Genomic DNA, 27,499 nt, shown 5'->3' with positions numbered 1-27,499 from the left:
CGCCCACACCATGTCACGTGGCTGTGACAAAACAACTTCCTCAAAATGATTCTATGAAGGTGCTGCGGCCCGTCTAATGAAGGCGAACAGACTGTAGAGTTGTTGTGCTGTAGCACTATACAAGGACGGGTTTATAAGAGGTGAGGGCTGCTGGGTGGGAAAATAATGGAGGTGGGGGCTGCAGGGGACCACTTGGGGATCTGTAGTCTGGTTTTAGAAGGAGCGTTCTTACATATTGTTTGTTCTGAGACGCTTGTTCATAGCCACTGTCTAATGGAGTGGGATGGCAGCTGGAACTATACACTGTTATATTAACAGTCCTGCTACAGTGTAATTTGTTACATGCTGCTGAAGTGTGATATGTACAGGACTATTAGCAACAATTATTCCACAGGCAAAGGACTATTATGGGAGCGCAGTATGATACGTGCAGGACTATTAGGGGTGCGGTATGCAGAGGACTATTATAGGAACGCAGTGCAATATGTACAGGACTTTTGGGGTAGCGCAGTGTGATTTGCATAGGACTATTATGAGAGAGCAGTTGGGGGAGCGCAGTCCAATATGTACAGGACTATTGGAGGTGCAATATGCACAAGACTAACTATTAGGGGAGCCCAGTGCGACATGCACAGAACTATTAGGGGAGCCCAGTGCGATTTGCAGAGGACTATTAGGGGAGCCCAGTGCGACATGCACAGAACTATTAGGGGAGCCCAGTGCGACATGCACAGAACTATTAGGGGAGCCCAGTGCGACATGCACAGAACTATTAGGGGAGCCCAGTGCGACATGCACAGAACTATTAGGGGAGCCCAGTGCGACATGCACAGAACTATTAGGGGAGCCCAGTGCGACATGCACAGAACTATTAGGGGAGCCCAGTGCGACATGCACAGAACTATTAGGGGAGCCCAGTGCGACATGCACAGAACTATTAGGGGAGCCCAGTGCGACATGCACAGAACTATTAGGGGAGCCCAGTGCGACATGCACAGAACTATTAGGGGAGCCCAGTGCGACATGCACAGAACTATTAGGGGAGCCCAGTGCGACATGCACAGAACTATTAGGGGAGCCCAGTGGATTTGCAGAGGACTATTAGGGGTGCGCAGTGCGATACACACAGCACTATGAGGGGAGCGCAGTGCTATATGCACAGGACTGCTGGGGGTACAAAGTGTTGGTGAGCACCCAGTGATTTATAAACATGCTTGCTAACTTCAACAAGTTCATACTCTAATAACTACTAGAGGGCTCGTTTACCATTTATCAGGCAGTATGCAAATTGCAAAAAAAGGCTGCAATTATTATTTTTTTTTTTTTTGCACACTACGTAGGGCAATAGCTACAAACCTCGGCGCTCTGTTTTGGGTGTAGAGACTTTCAGCTCCCCTTGCTAATACAGCATTGACTGTGTCAGCTCTTTATTAGTGAGGGACAGGTGAAGGTGGCATGTAGGCGTGCACCTTGCATGCCATTTAGAGGTGCAGAGAGCAGCAACCCCAGGGAGGGGAGGGGGCACACATTCTCTGTAAGTAAGTTGCCTTTATGCTCCTGGGGTTTATAGATGAATATCAGGTATTGACTTTCACTTTCCAAGTTGTCAGCCCCATTGCAGTTTGTTTAGAGCCAGTGAGATTTGTGCAGAGCCGCTAGGGAGCACAATGGAATCTCTTCACCTTTCCTGGGAGAGCCCAGTAGGATCAGTACAGGGTTGCTAGGGGAGAGCAACAGAATCTGTACAGGGTTGCTAGGATCGATCTATCTATAGACAGTTTATAGTAAGGATCTTACACCAGTTGTTGGACTACAGCTAAAGCAAAATGATGCTGATTTATTAAAGCTACCATCAGACTCACATCAGGAGAGCTGCATCCTTAGGTCATAGCAAGCTGGGGCTTTGCACAGATGGGTGGAGGGATGTCGATTCGGTGGGGGAGGGGTTGTCAGCAAGTGCTTGATACATGTCCCCTGACAGATATTTTTTTCCAGCTTGTCAGGGAATAACTTTCTTGTGCTGAGGTTGAGGGTACGTTTATGTCATAGCATTCTGTAAAATAGGGAGGTACTTGTGGTTATGGGAATTGTAGTTTTAAAGTAACCTTTAATACACTTTGATTAGCACCATTCAGGCTACCTAATTCTACTGACCTCCTTTTCTTTTTTTCTGTTAAAGCAATAGTAAAATAAAATACTGTTTACTGTTGCACACCTACAGGCCCACAGACTGCCAAATCTATGCTCTCCTCCCATGTAAAGTTCCGACACACAGCATTGCCATTTTCCTTAGAGTCCTGTTTAAACAAGTACAGGTATGTGACCTATTATCCAAAATGCTTGGGACCTAGGGTTTTCCAGATAAGGGATCTTTACGTAATTTGGATATTCATACCTTAAGTCTAATAAAATATTTTAAACATTAATGGGCTTATTTATCAATTTTTCAAGTTTTCAAATTCAAGTTTGTTTTTCTAAATTGAATAACCTCGAATATTGAATGGTCACTAATTTATTAATAAAGAAAACCCATTCGAGTAAAAGACTCGAATATCTCAAATTTTTCAAGTTTACGAGTTTTAAAAACCCGAAAAAAAATTGAGATTGAGAATATGACTTGAATTTGCCTTGAACAACTCCCATTGACGTCTGTTCTTGCAAGCTTTTACATGGTGAATTTTTACATTCGAGTTTTTGCACTTAATAAATGCTAGACATTCGAGTTTTCGAACCATAACTCAAATTCGAGTTTTTTAAGTGCAAAAATAAACTCAAATCAAGAAAAAAATCAAACTTGAGCATTGATAAATCAACCCCCATATAAACCCAATAGGATTGTTTTGCCACCAATAAGGATTAATTATACATCAGTTAGGATCAGGTACAAAGTACTGTTTTATTATTACAGAGAATAGGAAAATACAGGTATGGGACCTGTTATCTGGAACCAAGTTATCCATAAAGCTTCAAGTTACGGGAAGGCCATCTCCTATTGACTTAAATTTAAGCTTGTAGATTGTAAGCTCTTTTGGGCAGGGCTCTCTTCACCTCTTGTATCGGTTATTGGTTGCTTTATATGTTACTTTCTATGTCCAGTGTATGAAACCCACTTATTGTACAGCGCTGCAGAATATGTTGGCGCTTTATAAATAAATGTTAATAATAATAATAAGCAAATAATTCTAATTTTTAAAGATTTCCTTTTTTACTCTAATACTAAAAGAGCACCTTGTACTTGATTCCCAACTAAAATATGTTTAATCCTTATTAAAAGCAAAACAATTTTATTGGGTTTAATTAATGTTTAAGGTTTGGAGATCTAAATTACAAAAAGAGCCCTTATCTGGAAACCCCAAGGTCCCAGTCATTCTGGATAACATGTCATATACCTGTACGTTTAAAAATATCAAATTATTTGCTTAAAACGGACTCTACAAGAGATGGCCGTGTGTGTGTGTATATATATATAATATAATTTTTATTTTTTTTTGCACAGTAAAGGATTTTTTGTAGTTTTCGCTAAGTCTTGTGAATGCTGAATTTATTTTTGAATATTATATAGTGCTTTAGAAAAAATATCAAGTTATTCAGTATAACAGATTTCAATATAATTTTATGCTAGCACAGAAAAGTCATATTTAAGAACAGCAGAAACTAACCTTTATACTGTATGTTTAAAAGAGCTAGTGAACAGCAATCATCAGGCCACTTTAACTTTTACTCATATGACCTTGTGCTGTGTAAAAGGGGAGAGGTGTTAAGTAGAAGGCTTTGATTGGTTCAAGGCTGTGGGAGTGTTTGTTCCGACTTATGAAAATGTATGTATACCAAGGAGCTATTTCTGGTCACGCTCTGTACTCTAGGAACTTCAAGAAAATATATTTAAAGCGATTCTGTCATGACTTTTTTTTGTATTTCAACATATCTTTATTGAATTACGCACAGTATAGTTACAGCATTGTTGTCTTATAAAATTAGAGCAAATGCTTACAATCAGATGTCCTTAGTTATAAACAATGAGTGATATAGAGTGAAGAAAAAAAAAAAGAGGAGGGAGGTAAACCGGTGATCTGTCATGACTTTTTATTTCTAAATTACACTGGTTACATAGCAAATAATTCACTCTACCATTTAAAATTTTATTTTTGAACCAACAAATGTATTTTTTTAGATGTAATATTGGGGTGTAGGCAGTCATCTCAGTGCATTGTGTCCGAGTCTGAGCTTTCAGAATTTGCCATCGCTACCCATTAGAACTGCTTTCAGATAACCTATTGTTTCATACTCCCTTGTAACTGGAGGAGTCCCAAGCAGGACTTGGATTTTTTTACTGTTGAGTGCTATCCTGATATCTGCCACTTTTAGCAATACATATGTCAGGGAGCTGCTGTATTGCTACCTTCCCATTGTTCTGCTGATTGGCTGCTGGGGCGAAAGGGAGGGGGTGATATCACTCCAACTTGCAGTGCAGCAGTAAAGGGCAAAGAAGAGGCTTTGTAAGCATTCTTTTCCTGGCGAAGACACATGGGGTGATAAATCGACTTTTTAAAAGGTTGCAGAGAATTACACGCCAGAGGTTATTATACAAGTCGATGCAACTAATCGTGCGTCGATTTGCACTTTGTGGATTAGTCACTGCAACTTTTGTTTCTCTGGACATAGACATACCATTTTGAAGATCCGAGTAGAGGGGCCTGTGCTTATACAAAGGCCGAGAAAACATGCCATGTGGTAATAGCCTTAAAGCATGGTTTCTTTCAAGCAAAAAAAAAAAAAACTCTGCTGATTGTTAGCATAGCTTAATCTGGGGAACCTTTGTCTTAGGCAGCTAGTGTTATAGTTAAACAGATTATAAGAAAAAAATTTAGAACTGCCTAAACCAAGTTTACTATTGCAGCAAAACACAAGTTAAGTGGGTAATTTGGAAGAGCATATTAGTTTATCTGAGCACTGCTGATGTAGCAGGGGCCATTTCATTGTTAAAAGTTAACTATGTGGCTGCATTAGTAGCTACATGCATTTTTTTCTTAGGGCTCTGGTACACGGGGAGATAAGTCGCCCGCAACTCATCTCCCTGATATGGCATCCCACCGGCGAAAATGTAAATCACCGGTGGGTGAAACTGAAGTTTCTTTGCAAAGTAGCCCAGAGTTGCCTTGCAGAGTTGTGTTGTTTATGTTTTCCTGCCGGCGATTTATATTATTGCTGGTGGAAAAACTTTTTTTAGGAGATTAGTCCCAATGGTAAAGGAGGATTATTTTGAGCAACTAATCCTCACTTCTGCCATAACCCTAATGGAAAGTCTTTGAAAAGTCAAATTAAGTCATATTGATAAAATATATTACTTGACAAGAAGAAAGCTACAGGAACTCCATGTGGATTATCTGTGTATAATAAAACTAAATGAGATATAACAAAGTTACTAGTCAACAGTGTTGGTTGATTATTATTAGATTGTGGAAATGTGTTTAATACCTTGATCATTTAAGTTTGTTGTTATTTTATCATTTCAGGTGAAATATTTTACGTTAGAAAGTTGTACTGTCAAGTAATGTCAGTATTGCTGCTTCTGGAATCATATTTGTGCTTATGGACTGCCCAACGGAGTGTGTGGAGGAAGCAAGATTGTAAACGTTCATATTATAGTAAATGCTATTTTTATTCACGTCTCTTCTTCATTAGTAGTTATACAAATCTAAGAGAGCATCTTTGCACTACTAGCAGAGGAAGGACACTGAAAAACAAATATCAGCACAGGTGTTTTTCTTGCTCTAGAATTTCACACTTTGACACTGCTTCCTCAAGGGGCATATTAGCAACAAACAAGTCTATGTCCCGAATTAAGAACACTTTTGACACTGTTTCCAAAGCTGTGTCTAACACTCACAATGATTTAATTTCACGCATTGTACGTTCAAAACCAAATCCATCCACTTTAGGAAAAGAAGAAAGCATCAATATAAATCAGGGTGATGCTGCAGAGCCCAATAACAGTGATTCTGAGTGTAAGGAAAATAAAGACAACCACATTCTTACTCAGGCTGAATCCAGAAGTACTGAAAATGCAATCTCTTCTAAAGCATCAGACAGTTCAATAAATACTCAAAAAGAGCTTGCAGATGCAAGAACTGGTCTTTTCCATGCAAGCTATTTTACAACCAATTTTGGGGAGACTTACAACTTTTTAGCTAACCATATTAACTATTATTTCTGTAATGATACACGTATGGAGAAAACAGATATCTCACAGGATTCCAAACATGAGATTAATTCCCATTTAAACACTGAACAGAGCAAAGATAAAGAAAAGGAAATAAGTTCTGAGTCTTCAGCTGTTGATAACATGCCAGGGTCTACCAAAAAGAGCATTTCAAATTTTCTTACAAGTCCATCCAACAGCGTACATGCATTTGTGGGCAGTTACTTTGGAGGTTTGGTTCCTAAACTAAGATCTGAATCAAAGCCAGCCTTAGAGGAAAAGGGAAAAGAACAGAAGCCTGAAGTGACCGATATCAAAAAAGAGCAAGATAACAAAGAAACTAAAGGTGCAGAAGACAGAGCCAAGAAGCTGTCCCTTCAGAGGGAAAAGGTAGGTAAATAGTGCAAAATAACATGGGTACTTGTATTATGTAGTAAATAAAATTTTAATGCACAATTGGATTTCAGAAACAACACTTACCTCTAGTCAGACGTCTAAAGTAACTGGACTTTCTGAATAGTTTTGAAAATGTTTCACCGTTCATCTGAGCTGCTTTTCAGTTCAATTAAGTGATAAGGAATGACAAGGCATTTTAAACTCAGTCATCAAACTCTGATTATATTGGTTGCTTTGAACCATTAGATGTTATATGAAAATCTGCTTTAGGGCTCTGGCACACGGGGAGGTTAGTCGCCCGCGACAAAACTCCCTGTTCGCGGGCGACTAATCTCCCCAGATTGCCATCCCACCGGCGAAAAATGTAAATCGCCGGTGGGATGGCATACGCTGCAGCGCAATTTCAGTGAAATCGTGCAAGTTGCCTCGAGAGGAAACTTGTGCGATTTCAGTGAGATTAGTCGTCTGAGACACGGGAGATTTGTCGCGGGCGACTAATCTCCCCGTGTGCCAGAGCCCTTAGAGACAGTAAGCTCAGCTTTTGGGTCATTCTCAAAAGAAAGCTGCATTCACTAACACACTGCAGAACACAGCCAGAACACAAGGTTATTATTTCACTATTCCTTTTCTTGAAATGTTTTGTTTTTGTTTTTAAACAATTGTGTTTACCCATGCTGAGGTATCTTCTCAAATCATTGCAGATTATTGCCCGGGTTAGTGTTGATAATCGGACAAGAGCATTAGTACAATCACTTCGAAGAGCATCTGATCGTAGATTATGTATCAGTCGTGTGGAAGAGTTGAGTTGTCACCTACTTGAGTTCCCAGAAACTAGAGGAGTCGCAGTTAAGGTAAAAGTATTCTAAAATGTATTCAGTTCTACTCCCTGTATTATGTTTACCTATGCAACACACTACATATTTTGGGGCAGAATACTCTTGAAAAAGGCATGTGTATTTAAGAACATCTTAGATCATATGCACCAATAAAGCAGTGCTAGGCTAGTTTCTGACTTTCTGCACATAGACTAATAAAATGTGGAGAAATGCACAAAAGTGTGACCAGCTGCTCCTTGTGAAGCATGCATATCCCAGAGGGTGGGTGTTTCCTTCCAGTAGAGACTCAGAACCAGCTTACTATAGGTGTATCATAAGTAACAGAAAAAATAAACAAGCTGTTATAGCAGAATGCAACTCCACCTCTTTACTTTTAATATACAATTGATCAAATATACACAAGCATGCTTTGGGGAAGTGGCAGTTTACCTACAATTTACTACAGGCTTCTTGGCTCTCTGTAGCTATCTTCTATGAAAATCATCTCTACCATAGCCAGCATGGTAGTCTAATGTCCTTAGGAAACAGCTTGTATCCACATTCATGTAACTCAACTCTTTGAAGTCATTTAACCCATATGGTGCTATTAAAGCTTGTGTGACTTTCCTATTGTACAGGTATGAGATCCCTTATCTGGAAACCTCTTATCCAGAAAGTTCCGAATTACAGAAAAGCCATCTCTCATAGACTCCATTATAAGCAAATAATTCTAATTTTTAAAAATAATTTCCCTTTTTCTCTGTAATAATAAAACAGTATCTTATACTTGATCCCAAATAAGAAATAATTAATCCTTATTGGAGGCAAAACAAGCCAGTTGGGTTTATTCAATATTTAAATAATTTTTATCAGACTTAAGTTATGGAGATCCAAATTATGGAAAGATCCCTTATCCAGAAAACCCCAGGTCCCGAGCATTCTGGATAACAGGTCCCATACCTGTACTATATTGTGTTTTTACAAGCCATAAACACAAACAGGGGCAGTTATTATAAATTAAAAAGCCAGTATAAGTGCTAGACAATTCAATATATAGTTCCCTGCTCTACAGGATTTTCCTGTGGCTATTTAATGTCTATCTATATGTCTAGAAAATGGAACTAGTTTGCCATGCTTTTTGTGACACTAGATCGTATTCAGATGTTTCAGTTATATATTTATATATATCTGTAATGTAGTTTTCATTTGATTTCATTTTGTTATTGTAGGGTATTTACTCATTAGAATATCTTTGAAGCCTGGACCATGTGGGTTGTTCACAGGTACCTTTCAGGGACTGTTGTGTGAGCTAGGGGAAGAAATTTACTATCTCCAGACAAACTGACCCACTGAGTGATGTCACTTGTGTTGTGTTTTCGTCTGGGCAGGTTGGATGCTTGTGGACTGGATCTAAACATGAATAAACTGGTACTATTCAGGTGCGAGTCTGCCAAAGCAGACCTGTGCAGGTCTTTAGTGTGATTTGCATTGCTGCAGGTGCTTTAGCATTTGTGGCTAGACAAGCAATGTTATTATTCCCACTCCACTTGTATCAATAGAAAGCTATGCAGCTTGACAGATGGCAGGAGTTGAATGTTAATATCTTGAAAATAATTAAGATTTTTAATCAATCATCGATGGAATTACAGTATTATTATTTGTATAATATATGCATTTGTATTTTTTCTTTTTGGTTGCTCATATTATATTTTATTTAATGTTCCAGGAAATGTCAGCACTAAATCACGGTATCGAAAATACTTTGATAAATCTGTTTTTATCTCAGGAAAAAGTTATTCCTTGTTTGCTGAGGCTTCGACAAGCACATGATGAAACTCTGCAGGCGGCTGTAAGAGAGGCTTTAGCCTTAACTGGCTATCATGACCCTGTTAAGGGCAGAGGCATTAGAGTTCTCACTATCGATGGTGGAGGAACAAGGTACAAATTATTTAACCTAGCATATATGTTTGTACTTGGTTTGTGTGTGAGCACAGTGAATCATATGAGTCATGGAATGGCCCTTAATATTTAAAATAGCAATTTTATAATTAGGATTACCCAAAGGCACATACTAATAGAAAAGTATATTTTCTGTTTTATTACGGTTTATTTCAATGAAGCAGGGTTTTATGCAATATATTTTATAAGGTATAGGGGTATAGTTTCTCTTTAATGCAGTTTTGAGACAAAAGCTCTGCATGATAATGGGCTCAAAATTGTTCATTAGTGCTTTCTGGTTTCTCTTTCTGGTACTCAGCACACAGGCATAACCTTTTGCACCTCCGTTCAGAGGGGGTGGCATGGTACGTTGTATGCTAAAAAAAAAAAGGGGGGGGGTATTGTCAGTAAGCCCTTTTGTTACATAGTTACACAAACCTTTTGTGTTTGCCATTTAGACTCTTTTTGTGTATTCTCTAGTAGCCATAAGGCGGCCTTGCTTTAAAGTAGGTGTTCTAAATGTACACTTATATCAAAGCACAAGTCATGCAAGACCATCAAGGCTAGTTAGTCTAAAAGGCTGCTTGGAGTATTTATGTGAGGAAAATATCTTAATGAGGCATTAGCTTCTAGTTCTTGTTGATTTTAGTTTATTCTGTTCTTCCATCATCCAGCACAATATTTAGTTAGTACTCTCAAATTGTTCACCTTTGTTAACCTATGTGTAACCTGTATGGATTTGGTTTAGTTTATCCTTTTCTAAAAAAAAATCCAAAACATCTGTGTTGTGTACTGTGAATAAGTCATACAGTTCTTTGAAAGATAATTCATATTTGTTATGCTACTGGTTTAGATGCTTGTTAGTCCTATACATCCTTAAATGAAGACTTTCACTTGTAATTGCTTCTCTCCTACATTAGATAAGAAACTTGAGCAATAATTCAGAGACTCACTGTGACCTGTTCTGTCTCAATTGGTAGAATATGGTCCTTATTGCCTGTGTTTATTATTACCCTTTTGTGGCAGGTTCTGACAATTGGCAGTGTCTTTCTGGGATTCTTATTTTTATAGTCACATTCCGACAGCCTAATTTCTCTACATTTATATATATCATATCACACTAAACATGAGCAAAGTCTGTGCACAATTTTGTAATCTAAACTAAATTACAGGCAAACTTGTAAATTTGTGGAAATGTAATGGTATCACTTGAATGAAGTTAACTTCTGTTAGCATGTAACATGGACTGCCACTGATTTTTAAATGTTTAAGCATAATTTTATTTTTAATGTTACAGAGGAGTAGTAGCCCTACAAACCTTGAGAAAATTAGAAGAATTGACAGGTAAACCTGTCCATCACCTCTTCGATTATATTTGTGGCGTTAGCACAGGTAAAAGAGAATGTACACAACAGACTGTATTGTATGGAAAATGTTCACTTTTTGTTATCAGTTGGGTTTTATTTCTGAAAGCATAGTGCCAAACTGGGTGCTTTGACAAGAAATTATAAGATCTTATTCATGCATAATACATTTCATAAATATGGTAGAACGAATGCTTTCATGTAACAAGCAACATATATTAGAGGGGATCTCCAACCAATAACAGTTTTTGTGAAAGAAAATATAATTGCAAGTTTAAGCAAGGATATTAAAAGTCACAGAGGAGTCGAATAACAATTTAAAGGCACAAGGCCCACAGGTCATGGAACTCCAAGGTGCCTCCTAATATCTGCATATTTTAATATAGGAAAGCACCTTACTTTTTATAGTGCATACACTTCTGTGAGTTATCTGAAGCAAATGACATTGCTAAATGCTAATTTTAATTTATGGCATATATATATATGTATATATAATATATATTCCTGTTCGCCAGGATTTTGGATGTGATACTACTCTTGCTGCTGCTTAGTAACTTATTTACAGAAGAAATTTAACTAGTTATGTAAATGGAATGGGAAAGAGCAGGATGAACCCCCTGCAATCTTTAATATACATTTTTGAGTAGAGTCAATCATTTATCAAAGTACCTGCCTTAAGAAGAAAGGAAAGAATACCCATCCATGGAATTCTTAACACTGTGCCTCTAATAAACACTGGGCATCATCCTATTCATGCTACGTTCAATTTCCAGTCAATTTAATAATTTTTTTAGACCAGGCAAACTTATATTTGTCCCCAAACCCCCCTCCCTATTTATGGGAATAGCATCCAAAATTTGCTACTGTGTTGAGAATTCCAGTTGGTGGAGCCTGAAGGATGATTCCAGCTTATATGAACTGTGAACCCAAACTTTCTTGGGACAAGTACAACTCTAAAGTCTTTATATTTAGAAGGAATAGTAGAGAAAAACACGCAGAGCCTATAATGAATAAATCAGGACATGCATTCATCTCTCTGAATTATATGTGCATTTGAACCATTAGGAGAAAGACTGGGGAGCTCAAAGCATTTAGGAAGGACAGACTGATTAGGGGTAACTAAGAAAAAAACCAAGGATAGGCACAGATCAAAGATAATTCAGCAAAGCACCAGTATAATGAATTAAAACATAAGAAAATGGGTTGGGCCAAAATTAAACAGCCATTATGCTACTGGGACTTTCAAAGCCTGTAACTGATCCTAAATTAGAACTAGAGCCCTTAGAAAAGTAAGCTTATGTACATTAGTAATTGGAGCAGTTTGTCCTGCTTCAGTAACCCATAACAAGTCAGTAATTTCAATGAAATCAATGAAAAAGAATATATCAGCAAAAAAAGACTAGAAATGCAGGTATGGGTCCTATGATACAGAAAGCACGGCTTGCTAGGATTGTTTTGCCTCCAGTAAGGATTAATTATATCTCGGAGTACTGTTTTATTATCATTAAGAAAAGGGAGATCAGTTTTAAATATTTTTAATTATTTGATTCAAATGAAGTCTATGGGAGATAGACTTCCCAGAACTTTCTGGATAATGAATCCCATACTACATTTTAGGTGTGAAATCTTCCTTCAAAGCCGTCTCCAGCAGCTCCCCACCTTCTTTTCTGCTGCTTCACAGGACATAGTCGGGACTGCTATTAGTTGCCTGAGTTCAGTAGACTGATTCACAATGAGCGTTGTATTTATTATACATGCCTGATTAGTATTTTTTTAGATTCACTTTACATTGAAGCATAGCATCTAGCCAATTCTGCATTTGAGCTAAAGGTTACCATACATGTAGCAATTTTGATCTTTCATTCTACCATTGGTCGCACAAAACATTGTTCCCTCCTTCCACTGACGTGCAGGGCTGAATCGTCAGATATGGAGGCAGAAACAATAGGAATTCTAGCTCTTTCTGGCAATTCAGCTCTGAATGTAGATTTTGCTTGGGCGCCTTCAATGGCACCCGATCAAAATCTTTTGACCTGGCCGACCGCCGAGTCGACCGATATCCGCAGCCTTTTGAGATATCTGTCAATTTGGTGAGCCGCCATACACGCACCGAATATTTTGTACAATATTATCGGTGCGTGTATTACTGGCTTAACACATATTCAGACCCAGTAGCATAAGCAACTATATGTAACACTCTCTGGTAACTTTTTGATTATTTCCATGATCCCTAAATTTAGCTTCTCAGCAGCAGCCCAGACCACACTGTGCATGTGCAGTTCCACTGACTTTCATAGGAAGACCTAACAAGATCAAAATTGGTCTTTGGAAAATGCATACATCAATAATGTTATAGTGTTGTTGAACTTCTGGCCTGGTACAGTTAGTTCAGCATCTAAAATGCAGCATTTCTAGACATATTCTTTTTCAGGTTTTAGTTTCTTTAATGGATTAAATACAGCCAACTGATATATAGCTGTCCATATATTCTGGGCTAGGATTGTTTTTCAGGTTATTCACTAGATGGCGATCTAGATAAATTTTTTAAGGATTTCTATTTTTCACCTCCATACCAAGTTAAGGAAATTAACAGTGTGAAATAACATGATAAATCTACTAAAAAATATAAATCAAATAAACATATGCATGAATACAAAAAAAATCTAATTTTCCAACGTAATTATGTAATGTAATGCAATACATTATAAAGTTCATTACATAACAATTTGTTACCGCTAAATCAGCTTGAATGTAGTACAGGTATGGGATCCCTTATCCGGAAACCCGTTATCCAGAAAGCTCCGAATTACGGAAAGCCCGTCTCACATAGACTCCATTTTAATCAAATAATTCAGAATTTTAAAACTGATTTCCTTTTTCACTGTAGAAATAAAACAGTACCTGTAATTGATCCCAACTAAGATATAAATAATCCTTATTGGATGCAAAACAAGCCTATTGGGTTTAATTAATATTTTATTGATTTTGTAGTAGACTTAGGGTATGGAGATCCAAATTACAGAAAGACCCCTTATCCGGAATACCCTTGGTCCCGAGCATTCTGGATAATGGGTCCTATACCTGTATAATGTTTTTGGTGTAAAAATAAGACACTTTCTTATATGCACATGCAAACGTATTTTTGCTCATCACTAGTCAAAAGGGCCGCACATTGCAAATGAAGCATAGTATAGTTTCTTTCACCTTTCTATTTGATTCCCACTGTAAAAAACACCAAATTTGTTTTTAAAGCTAAATCCAGTGGATTTTGAAATATTTTGTTCAAGCCCCCAAAATTTGATCACTAACTCCCTCTAATAAGGTTTTTATAAAATATCTATTAAGGTTACATTAAAACTTTATGGTGTCAACCATTGCTCCACAACACATGAATATATGTTGAACCTAAATCTAACTTTCTAACTAACCTTCAAGTTTGGCTTCCAGCTAAATCTGGAAGAGCAAATAGGAAATTTCTCTTAATCGCCACCAATCATGTTCCTGCGCTTACCACAGATCACCCTACACAGCCAGTTATTGGGCAAAGATGTGGCTTGCTAGCTGGCACATATCTCTTCCTATTTGTGCCAGTTGATGTTAATCCAAGGTGGTGGGCTATGGCTCTTTTAACACTCACTAGATAGAATCAGTAGTTTTTCATGAATGTTATAATAAAAATGAATTTACAGAATCCATAGATTTTTTTTCATAACGGACACCCCAGAGTAAAATAGTATGTAATCTTTGCACAAAATGTACTATTTAGCCTGTTAAATTCTTTGTTTTCCCATTGCAGGTGCTATATTAGCTTTTATGTTGGGCTTATTTCATGTTCCACTTGATGAGTGTGAAGAAATGTACAAGAAATTGGGAAGTGATGTGTTCAAACAGAATGTTATCGTTGGAACAGTAAAAATGGGCTGGAGCCATGCTTACTATGACAGTGAGGTGTGGGAGAAAATACTTAAGTAAGTGTATCATATCTTGTGTTGCATTTTTAGCTGTTACATAATTGTGTTGTGATGTGACATTCCAGGCAGTTTTTTGAGACCTGATCACTTAATAAATATTTTGCAAGGATTGCTTACAAGGTAACTGTCAAATTTGAGTCCATTACCCTAAAGTATCAGTCGTGTTGTCAGGTTGTACAACTGAAGGTTTTGAATATAAATAATAAATTAATTAAAGCATCTGTAGAGGTAATAATATGTAAAATCAGATACATCAAATCTAATTGAATAAAAAGTAATGCAATTTTATTAAAAACTGAAAACTAAAAAATGATATACTAGTTTGGCTACTGCATGTATTGATAAACATATTAAAGCAAAGGATCAGGCAACATATTTACTGTTTCCATAAAAGAAATAAAATATAATGGATAAATGTATTTAATTATTTCTATCAATGCATTAAAATAAACCTAATTTATTAACTAATTGGTTTTTATTAGCTTCAATTATTCCTTTTGGACAAAGCCTAAAGATTCAGACAAATCAAAACCTTGTATCAATCAATGCCAGGATTCAGTGAAATGTTTAAAACTGTCCTACATTCATTGGATCTTTGTTGGGCAATGCTGATCTGGAAATTTTCTATTGTTATTTTATGGCTGTTCTCAATAGCACCAACCTTGTGATGTTTCTACAGTATGTTTGTCAGAGCCCATATAACATACAGTGAGGAACATAAGTATTTGAACACCCTGCGATTTTGCAAGTTCTCCCACTTAGAAATCATGGAGGGGTCTGAAATTCACCTTGTAGGTGCATTCCCACTGTGAGAGACAGCATTTAAAAAAAAAATATTAGGAAATCACATTGTATGATTTTTAAAGAATGTATTTGTATTGCACTGCTGCACATAAGTATTTGAACACCTGAGAAAATCAGTGTTAATATTTGGTACAGAAGCCTTTATTTGCAATTGCAGAGGTCAAACGTTTCCTGTAGTTCTTGATCAGGTTTGCACACACTGCAACAGGGATTTTGGCCCACTCCTCCACACAGATCTCCTCTAGATCTGTCAGGTTTAGGGGCTGTTGCTGAGCAACACGGAGTTTCAGCTCCCTCCAAAGATTTTCTATTGGATTTAGGCCTGGAGACTGGCTAGGCCATTCCAGAACCTTGATATGCCTCTTACGGAGCCACTCCTTGGTTATCCTGGCTGTGTGCTTCGGGTCATTGTCATGTTGGAAGGCCCAGCCATGACCCATCTTCAGTGCTCTGACTGAGGGAAGGAGGTTGTTGCTCAAAATCTCACAATACATGGCCCCATTCATCCTCTCCTTAATACACTGCAGTCGTCCTGTCGCCTTTGCAGAAAAGCACCCCCAAAGCGTAATGTTACCACCCCCATGCTTCACAGTAGGTATGGTGTTCTTGGGATGCAACTCATCCTTATTTTTCCTCCAAACACGGCGAGTGAAGTTTAGACCAAAAAGTTCTACTTTGGTCTCATCTGACCACATGACTTTCTCTTATGCCTCCTCTTTATCATCCAGATGGTCATTGGCAAACTTCAGACAGGCCTGGACATGTGATGACTTGAGCAGGGGAACCTTCCGTGCAATGCATGATTTGAAACCATGACGGCGTAGTGTTCTACCTACAGTGACCTTTAAAACTGTGGTCCCAGCTCTTTTCATGTCATTGACCAGCCCCTCCCTTGTAGTTCTGGGCTGATTCCTCACCTTTCTTATCAGTGATAGCCCACGAGGTGAGATCTTGCATGGAGCCCCCAGTCCTAGGGAGACTGACAGTCGTCTTTAGCCTCTTCCATTTTTCTAACAATTGCTCCAACAGTTGATCTATGCCCCGTAGCCCTTTCCAACCTTGTGGAGGCCCACAATTTTGTCTCTGGTGTCTTTTGGCAGCTCTTTGGTCTTGCCCATGGTAGTAGTTAGAGTCTGACTGACTGTAGGGTGGACAGGTGTCTTTAAAGAGCTCAGACAGGTGCTACTAATTTAGATTAATGAGTGGAGTAGAGGTGGACTATTTAGGCTGATGCCACACGTGGCGTTTTTACGCTGCGTATTTTCTAATTCTCTTGGCGGCTGAAAAACGCCTGATATCATCATCCATAGAAATAGCTTGAAAAGACGCGAAGCAAACCACACAATGCGGACATACGCTAGAAAACGCCTTAGCACGGATTTTTCAAGCGTAGGCCGAAATACGCCAGTACTTGCAAAGCAAGCTATTCCTATGTATACGCAAAGGCAGCTGCCAGACCTAGCGGAAATACGCAGCGTTTTTTGCTATTTCACACTATTAGCACCATGGCAACAGGATTTGCTTACGTCACCAGTACTAGGCTGAAAAACGCCATGTGTGGCTTGTGCGGCGTTTTTAGGCCGAGAAAATACGCAGCGTAAAAACGCCACGTGTGGCATCGTAACAGGTCTTTGAGAGACAGAATTCTTGCTGATTGCCAGGTGTTCAAATACTTATGTGCAGCAGTGCAATACAAATACATTGTTTAAAAATCATACGATGTGATTTTTTTTTAAATGCTGTCTCTCACAGTGGGAATTTCCCTACAATGTGAATTTCAGACCCCTCCATGATTTTTAAGTAGGAGAACTTGTAAAATTGTGTTCAAATACTCCTCACTGTATATGCTGTTGTTACAGCACACATGGTACATAGTGGTGTTGTCGATAATATAATTTGAAAATACTTGCATTTTTATCTGCATAGTTTACCTACTTTATTTTTTACATATTTTACTTGTTGCTAACAGTTTATTCTCTCCAACAGGGAAAGAATGGGTTCTGATATCATGGTTGAAACAGCAAGGAATCCACTGTGTCCTAAAGTATGTATTATATATACCAGTGTTTCAAAGGCCCAAGGCATTTCTTTATTACATTAATGGCTTCTTTATTGCATTAATGGATTTTTTTTTTTTTGGTCAAAAAAAGACTGCTGGCACCTGTTTGGATGCTTTTACTACATTTTTCCGGGAATCAGTTAGTCTCAATTGAATACTTAAATACTCATTTAATGAACTGTATTCTGCCAGGTACAGATAAAAGGGGAAAGATCCCCTTTTAGCTATTGTTTTACTGACTCTTGTTCTGGTATACCTGTTGAGTTGTAGACCAGGTTCAGAAATATGAGAGAGCCATAAAATAAAAAGAATCCAATGAGTTTAGCAGATTGATGCCACTATCTTGGATTCTGTTAGAAGTATCAGTGACACTCACATGCTCACTGTGGTCTGCTAAAGGGCTGTAGTCACCTTGGGCTGATATAAAGTCTTAAACTATAATGTGCAGCATTAAGGAGAATGAAGGCTTAGTATACTAATGGGCAATATTTCATGCTAGATAAGGAAGTTACTGATACCTGCAGCAGGTTCAGCATCAGCAAGGGTCTTAAGAGAGATACATATCATATTAGGGTTTATAAAAAACGTATCCTTTAAAGGCTAATTTACCTACAGTTATATTAGATGGTCATAGCAGACTTATAGTGATTTTTTACTTATTATGTGTTTGCATTGGGGCAAATCCACCCCTTGCGGGCACCCTGTATAGAGAGAGCAGAGAGAGAGCATGTTGCTGGAAATGAGCAAAGAGTTGTTTTTGGATGGAGGGCTCCTTTAACCAGTGCATTGCCTATGCTAAGTAAATTTGTATGGAGCAGCTGCCAATGTGTATACATACTATAGTGGTATACCCCTTCAAGGTAGGGCTCTCATCCACAAAGCATGTTGTAAAACAAGTGGCTATTGTCAGAATTGGATAGATAGAGTTACCTGTTTTTGCATCTCTACTTGTTTGAGTTTTCCTGTTTGTCTCTTTAGTTTAGCCATTAAACACTAGTTTAATGTAGTGCATGTACAGAATGCATTGTTAAATATATGTATTGCTTAATACTAAGTACACTAAATATATGAAGCTTATTTTTCTAATCAGTTCTAATGTTCAAAAATCTTTGCTTCTAGACAAGGAAAAATAATAAAATGAATGATAGTTTTCTCTTCCCTTAGTTTCAGAACAATGGCCTATTTGTGCAAGAGGGTTGTTCTCCTGCTTTAAAAAGCATCACATACTCTTAAGTAGATCAATTATTCAGTTAGAATAATACAGGCGTAGGCTGGGGAGTTTATTCATTGTTATACTTCGCTTTATCAAGTGCTGATGTAATGCTGTTAGGCTTCTGTAAAAAACAAAGACCACTTTATAAAATGTTGCATTGCAAATAGTAATTCGATTGACTCAGGCCCCAGACATACTGTTCTTCTGAATGTCAGACACGCTGTGCGCATCACTGGAAAAGTTCTTGATGAGCGTTTTCATTATGAGAGATCCAAAATGATTATACAGCTCTGACAGGAAATGCTTTTTTTTCCATGTACATTCATGTGTCCAAACCTTTATAAACATATTACAACATTCAGTGATCTTAGTCAGCATTTTGAAAACATGGAAATATTTAAAACACGGGGAGATAAAATTCAGTGAGAAAACGTATCTCATGGTTTATAACATAAAAACTCAAATCTGTAAGGAAATTTAAAACTGAATTTGGAGATATGATTTTTTCCTTAAATTGAATCTTGCCCATAATGTTAACATACATACATCTTAAGCTCAGGATTGGTGTTGTATATCTAAGACATTAGGGCTTTGAATTTGATCAGGGCTGGTCGACTGGGCTGGAGTTCTGAAAGGAGAACCTTAGCTCACATTAAGTTGTATACAGTGGCCCATATGCATTTCTTTTTCACATAAGGGGTTATTTGCTGGAGCAAAAAATGCTCCCCTATTATCCCAAGTATCAGACACCATGCTGATTTCTATCTTTAGTTTTAATGTTCACAATGTGGTAGAAATAACTGAAATCAAGGTACACTATGTAAAAGCTTGTCTTTTTACATTTCATAGGTTTCTGCTGTGAGTACAATTGTGAACAGAGGAATGCCACTAAAAGCATTTGTTTTCAGAAACTACAACCATTTTCCAGGTATTAAATCTCCTTACATGGGAGGATGTCAGTACACACTCTGGCAGGCAATTAGGGCTTCCTCTGCTGCCCCTGGCTACTTTCAAGAGTTTGTTCTTGGAAATGACCTGCACCAAGTAAGTTTCTTTTGCTAAGTTTGTTATTTATCATTAATGGTTTGCTTTGTAAACACATTTATCAAAAGAATACTTATATTACAAATTCATTTGGAACTTTCCAAGTGATGCCTATTCACTTGCAAACCACTAGTGGTCACTACATTTATATTTGCAACCACGTGTTTTCAGTTGCGCAAAGATGGAGATTGCAGATTACAAAAGGTGATTTGAGCAAGGCTTACATCTGTGAGTTTGTCTTCTCTCTTTCTTTCTGGTTCTGTGCCAACTGAGGGCCTCCATAGCCCAATAGCAGTAAATATTTGCTTCTCCGAAGATGCTCCCTGTCTTCTCTTCTGCACTGCATATGCTCTGTGCTGCTGTCACTTACCTGACTTTAGGAACATACTGTATATATAGAAATTGGGCTGGTGGATTTTTTTCCTAAAACAAGAATTTACTTGGGGGGATTTCCTCTCAGTGGCACCCCCCCAGGCTTTGGTTGCTTCTTCACAAACATGTAGTTAAGTAATCTCAAAGCAATCACTTTCATTCCATGTTTCAGAAAAGTATTTTCATTTCTAAATGTATATTGCACAACATTTTGCCATAAGTTGACCATATGCTAACTGATCACCTTAACCTGGAGCTGCAAAACCTTTTTTATTTTTATATTCCTTTTAGAATTTTTAAGGCATATCTGTGTAGATGATAATTTACCATGAAATTTGCATAATGAACTGTGAAATAAGGCAGAATAATCACATAATTCATTTAAAATGGTCTGCTTTCTGATACTATTCATATCACATATGCCTACATGCATCCAGTCTAATCTGTCTTACTTTTATAACTTCATTCTGGTCTTTGCTTTTATGACAAGCTATTGGTACTGTAATATCTGAGGCAGTGTTTCCTTTACAAACCAGTAGGTGATTAATACAAATATTATATGCCCATACACAAAATTAGGTAATGGTTTAATCGTTGCAATGGTTTTACCGTACTTTGAGTACTCAGTCATCAGGAACTTCATTTGAAGTTGGTGTACTGCAGCCTTTTCAGTGAAAACAGTAAATTTTGCTCAATAATTGCTACATCTTATAGGTTGTTTACCATTTGCGTGACAGGGAAGAAAGTGCAAACTCTGTGGGTTCTTACCCTTAGGGTGAAGACACATGAAGCTACTAGTAGCAGCTACTTGTCATGGCAACTAAAATAGACAATGCTGATCATTTACAGATAATTGTCTCTACATGTGTTGTAGCAGAGGCAATTCTCAGTATTGTCTATGGCAGGCTATTTTCTGATATTAAGCAGCCATGAAAAAATTGGTTGCTGCTACTAGTAGCTCTGTGTGTCTTAGCCATTAGTATGCATATGCTTGTCCATGCAAGAAGGCTACATTGTTTAGTGCAGAGCAACTGCTGTTCTTGAATGGGGCTTATTTTCCAGTGCCCAGGCACAAAACAGATAATAAAATATATTGCCTGGTTTAAGACGAAAACACATAGAGCTACTTAGAGCTACTTGTTACGGCTGCAAAACACCAGAAGATACCCTGCCATAGACAATACTGAGAATTGCCTCTGCTAAAACACACATAGAGACAGTTATCAGTAAATTATCTGCATTGTCTATTTTTTAATAAGCCTGTTGCAGCGTCTTTTCTGCCATAGGGTAGTGTATAAATCGATGTGGCTAATTACATGCGGGTTTTCGCTGCGGGGAATAGTCACTGCAACTTTTTAAAAAGACTAATCTCAGCGCGTCTTTATCCTAAATCTTTAACATGGTTCTGAAATATATATAGAATCTGTCAATTAAAATAGCCCATGTAAAAGGAACTGAAGTCTTTTCCTAAATAGATTATGCATACTACTACAGGTATGGGATCCCTTATCCCTGAAACCTGTTACATACAGAAAGTTTCCAATAACGGAAAGGTTATCTCCCATTGAGTACATTTTAAACAAATGATTCAAATTTTTTACTTCCTTAATTCTTAATTACTTCCTTTTTCTCTGTAATAATAAAAGTGTAATAAAATGTTTAAATGATTTCTTGCTGCCTTAAGAAATGCTGTTCCAAATTACAGAAAGATGCCTTATCTGAAAACCCCAGGTCCTAACCATTTCTAATAATACATCTATATATGTGTTGAAATCCTTTATGGTGAACATACCACTTTATGAAATTTTACATTACTTATATTTTTGTCTCTTGGACCTGTTTAAACAAGAAAGTTTCCTGGTTTGTGGGTATATGGCAGGGTAGAAGTTGAAGAAGAGAAAAATGAATTAGGTATACACAATAAACCGTGTTGCATTTTTTATCCGGAATACTTGGCACCTGGGGTTTTTTGCATAATCTTTTTTTCTGTAATGTGGAGCCACACTGTTTTATTGCATTACTATCGAAGTGTAAATTGCAGAATGTGATTTACATTGTTATTAACCATTTCCATACTGGCATGTAAAATGTAAGTCTACTGCTTCATGTGATTAAAGGAGAAGGAAAGGCTAAGTCACTTGGGGGTGCTAAAATGTTAAGCACCCCCAAGTGACTTTAATCGCTTACCTTGTATCCCTGGCTGGTGCCCCTGTTAGGAGAAAACAGCACCAGCCCGGGGTACCTGGAGCGATGCGCTTCCTCCTTCCGGCTTCGTTTCGCTGCGACTAACACAATAGGCGCATGCGCAGGAGAGTGAAAAGCCGACTTCTCTGTTAAAGTTCGGCTTTTCACTCTACTGCGCATGCGCGAGCGATACAGGAAGGAGGAAGCACTGCAGGTACCTCGGGCTGGTGCTGTTCTCTCTGAACAGGGGCACCAGCCTGGGGTAAAAGGTATGCGATTCAAATCACTTGGGGGTGCTTAACATTTTGGCACCCCAAGTGCCTTTGCCTTTCCTTCTCCTTTAAGTATTTTCCTGTGTATAAATGCAGGCTGAGAATTGGCCGATCTGCTAATCTGAGAACAGATAAGCTGATCCTTGGCCTGCATTTTTGTGTAAGGTGAGTGAGAATCAGCCCTGAGGGGTTGTATGATAGATGTACCACATGGTATAGACATTGATTTCACATTCAACATAGAGTTAATAAACTAATTAATGTATTATCATTTACCATTAATACTTTTATCATTAATATGTGGGGAAGTGAAGAATACAAAATGATAAAATATAGATATTGTTAATACTATAAACGAATGGCTACATTTTGAAATTTTCAGCAACAACTATTCCCAATGTTTTTGATGACCAGTTTAAATAGGTGATGAGGAGGAGTGTATCGCAAATTGTAGCCAAATTATTAACTTGCTGCACATTTTAAGAATCCTATTATTAATTTTAAAATACTCCTATTATATTTTACAGGATGGAGGTTTACTTATTAATAACCCATGTGCTCTGGCAGTGCACGAATGTAAGTGTTTGTGGCCAAATGCAAAAATCCAGTGTGTGGTCTCACTTGGGACTGGACGTTTTGAAAGTGCAGGGAAAGGAACCACAACCCACACAAGCCTGAAGACTAAACTCTCACATGTAATTAGTAGTGCTACAGATACAGAAGGTAAATACTATAGTTGTATTTGTTTGGCAAGGTCGCCAAACAAGCAGATCGTTCCCCTGATATACCCACATAAAGATGGGCTGCATTGTGCTGATCCGAGGGCCAAATGTTTGAAAAACAAGAATAGGACATCAGAACCAGGACCATATCAATGAGCTGATGCGGTCTCCAATCTGACAGGAAGTCAAACCTGCCCGATTGACACCAATTTTTCGGTCAGATATCCGGTGGGGAATCCCACAGGGGTCCCTATACATGGGTAGAGGCGCTGACAAATTGGTCTGAAGGACTCAAATCAGTAGCTTAAATCTGCCTGTGTATGGCCATCTTTAGACTTGCGCTTTAACTCTTGCTGTGCCTGTGGGTATAAACTATATTTGTTTATAGTTACTTGAAATGTATATCTCTTTATTTAGTATTATTGTCTACCAGGTTTCTCTGTTGTTCTCTATTCTCTAACTGTTCTTATATGCATTTAACACTGGCTTAGTATTGCCTGTATTAGTGCATCATAAATCTTGTCACTTTTTTAGTTATTATTTTTAATCTCCCCTAAACATTATATTATTTCTAATAATTGTTTAAGGCCTATAGTACGCCTGGCATCTTTATTGAGTGGTTACTACCATCAGCAAATCATGGCACCAATTGGAAACCAATGACAGGTTGGGAAGGGTATTTTAGTGCAATTCTTCTCCCTGAGAGCACTGTGGCTATCAAATAACTAAAAATTTTAAGTATTAAAAGAGGGCCGATATGAACATCAAACTAGGTCATTTGTTGTACTAACCACATAGGTAATTTTGTGGCACTATTGAGTGTTCTCAGTCTTAATTGACAAGTTAAAAGCATGGTAATTTTGAAAAAGAAAACTTTCTTTATCTTACCAGATACTACATCTCAGGTTATTATGATACTGTACATATATGTAGCCAATTTGATAAAGGGCTAAAATAAGTACACTTCCCACTGCTTATTATGTGTTAACTTCGCCTTTTGTGATTAATCTCTGTTTCCAAGCAAGTGCCACCTTATACATGCAGTCTACCAAAATTCTACTGCAGATAGATCTTTGAACCTACAGAGGCTCATTGCTCTCTACAGAAAGGGAATACATGTAGTGACTGAGCTGCCATTAATGCAAAAAGCAAACCCTAGCAATATATAAATGTGAATCAAATAAGGTTTGTCTGTAAAACCTACTCTGTGTCCCATTACCTTATACGTTTTTCATTTTCTAAAGCGATATACATTTCATTCGTTTTTATTACACCTAATTCTTTGTATTAATGACATTGTCTATTTAAAACTGTTCATTTTTTCCTGTGCTGCTTGTTCAGCAGATGCAGAGGTTGATTGTATTTCAGTATTGAGTGTGGACAATATATTATTCAGCTGAAACCTTAGTTGATGCAAATGCTGATCAGGCTTCTTATAATTTTGTTTTGTAGTGTAATTTAGTAGTCCCTAAAGGATAGGTGTGTATTGCAGCATTAACTGTCTGACCTATTAATGATCATCCAAAGTAATGGTTACTGCTCTACTTCCGAGTGCCTGCTTCTCAACAAAAATAACTAAATGAAACTTTTGAATAACTGAATGGAGCAGAGCCAACTGCTAAGCTCACAACCACTCAGAAAGGGGAATGCTGAGCTTATGCATATGTTGCAGGAGAGACCGCAAGCCCTGGGTTCCCATTTAGTTTAGTTTAGTTTGCATCCTCCTCATTTTCGGCTTTTGTATTTTTCTATAGTTAATGGAATGCACTCACCGGATACATCTCCTTAAAGGGGAACTACTGTGAAAATAAACTTTTAATATGAGCTTAATCTCGTAGAAAAAGGGAACTTTTTAAATATAATCAATAATCAAGCCACTCCAGTAATCTGTCGGCAAGCAATCTCTTTTCATGCAGGGGTCAGTGACACAATTTGATTGACTGATCAAATACAATGATGTGGGCTCAATTTGTCTAGACAATGTATTAGAGCTGACTGTTTCAGAATAGCCAGCTTAGGGCTCTGGCACATGGGGAGATTAGTCGCCCGCGACAAATCTCCCTGTTCGCGGGCGACTAATCTCCCCGAAATGCCATCCCACCGGCGAAAATGTAAATCGCCGGTGGGATGGCATACGCGACGGCGCGATTTCAGCGGGTAATTGATTATATTGACAAAGATTCTTTTTTCTATGAGATAAAGCTTACATTAAATGTTTATTTTCACAATATAGCAGATCCCCTTACTTTACTTTATTCACCTGCAGATCCCTGCAATACCTCCTTAAACCATACAGTTTCAAACTTATTGAACCTCCAAAATATAGCCTATTTAGAATTTTAACATTTCTTCTTGCTTAAGATTGGTGTACTTTTTCAGAATATTATATTCTATAAGTATAATTTTTTTTTTAATTTCAGTATTTGTCTTATTATTACATCTAAGACAGAGTTATGCTGACTGACCATTATGGATTTGGTATGCAATCCTCCAATATATTAAATAACCTATAGTAACCATAAAAGTAAAAGCTACCCACAAACTTAAGATCATTTATTACATTTTCCCCTACAGTATTTAATAATTCTATTAGTGAGAAGAATGAGCCAACCAACAAAATGTAATAGACCAAATAGAAGTGACTGCAGAAGACTTGAAATAATGATGCAGTTAATGCAGGGTATGTTCATTCTGTTTTTTTTGTTTTTTAAACAGAGGTTCATAAAACACTTGATGCTCTGCTAGAACCAGATACATATTTTCGTTTCAATCCAGTCATGAATGAAGACATACCACTGGATGAAAGTCGTAAGGAAAAACTTGGTCTACTACAAATGGATAGTATGCGATACTTAGATAGGAATGAAGAGAAGCTTAAGAAGGCTGCCCAGGTCTTGTCGCAAGAGAAAACTATTGTTCAGTCTGTTCATGACTGGATTAAACTAAAAAAAGATATGTATGAAGGATTTCCACTGTCAAAATTGTAATATTTATCTTGTGATATTCAGTATTTCTACGCTGAAAGGATTTTTACTGAGGCATAATACCTAGCACTTATAATTCTGCTATTTTAACATATAGAAATGTGTTTTGGTTTTGCCGTAATGACTATAAGGTAAAGGGATCACTGAAGATTTACTTTAATTGCTGCTCTTGAAAAGAAAAAAACAGTATGACACCTCATCACAATAGATTTGTTATTTGTATATGTACTATTTATCACATACAATGTATATATAACTGTATATTGTGAATATTTTCTTGACTTTTAATATATTCGGTTGGATAACTGAACTATTTCTCTTCAGCTTTCTATGTGATTATTTATTTAAAATTTTCTATTGATTTCTGCCTGCTACACTTCTGACCAGTTATCAAACACAGTGTTGTTTGTTTTTAGCTCCGTCCGTACCAATGAAACTAATAATGTGAGATAAGAAGGGTCTGCAACTATTTTAAATCCGTGCCACAATTCAGTTTTGTTCTGGGAACTGCCTTCATCAAACTGAGTTTATAAATGCTGGTTGTGTATTTACAGGTATGAGAACCAGTTTCTGCATGCAAAGAACTGTATCAGTTACAATTGAAAAGCAAATATACATTAACATATGCAAATAAAAACAGAAATTATTCACATGAAATGCATTACCTTATTTATTAGAATACAGGATACTTTACTTACCTTATTATTATAATAACATTATTGCAATGTGAATTGAAATGAAACTTATTGAAATCCATATTCCTCTAGCCTATGCATTATTTAAAAGGAAATTCTGCCATTTTTTCCCAGTGTGATATCTTAAGTGCATTGTGTCTTTGCATCTTTATTATAGAGTGAGATTTATTATACACCACTTCATACCGATATACAAAGGCTGTCAATCCCACTGTGGCCAAGCCTCACATCATCCTTTTATTTATACAGAGCTAGCAAGTTACGCAACATTTTACAAACAGGGCTTACATAATACAAGGATCATTAGACAGCCCTATTCACAAGATATGACATTTTAAAGGGATGAAGAATAATTATGATGATTAATGATCACCCATCTTACATTGAGTCTTGGGAAAGTATTACTCCAATCAAGATCCTATTCATGTGTCCATAAACTAAAGAATAAGAATATAGCTATATTTTCA

The 27,499-nt window shown here is 37.4% G+C and overlaps 1 protein-coding gene across 1 annotated transcript; it reads left to right on the top strand.

The window, feature by feature from the left end:
* Window positions 1-26,994, top strand: pnpla8 (patatin like phospholipase domain containing 8). Its single transcript, XM_002932812.5, has 10 exons — window positions 1-140; window positions 5,514-6,589; window positions 7,297-7,446; window positions 9,197-9,348; window positions 10,646-10,740; window positions 14,509-14,680; window positions 17,474-17,531; window positions 19,609-19,803; window positions 23,159-23,354; window positions 26,069-26,994. The coding sequence occupies exons 2-10, from the start codon at window positions 5,552-5,554 to the stop codon at window positions 26,338-26,340; spliced, it is 2,328 nt and encodes a 775-aa protein (XP_002932858.1). The 5' UTR covers window positions 1-140; window positions 5,514-5,551; the 3' UTR covers window positions 26,341-26,994.
* Window positions 26,995-27,499: the final 505 nt, after the last annotated feature.

Source organism: Xenopus tropicalis, chromosome 3 (genome assembly GCF_000004195.4).
Source record: "Xenopus tropicalis strain Nigerian chromosome 3, UCB_Xtro_10.0, whole genome shotgun sequence".
In the NCBI taxonomy this organism is placed as follows: domain Eukaryota; kingdom Metazoa; phylum Chordata; class Amphibia; order Anura; family Pipidae; genus Xenopus; species Xenopus tropicalis.
The sequence above is the reverse complement of the archived record's forward strand: the minus strand, read 5'-3'. Positions and strand labels throughout refer to the sequence as shown.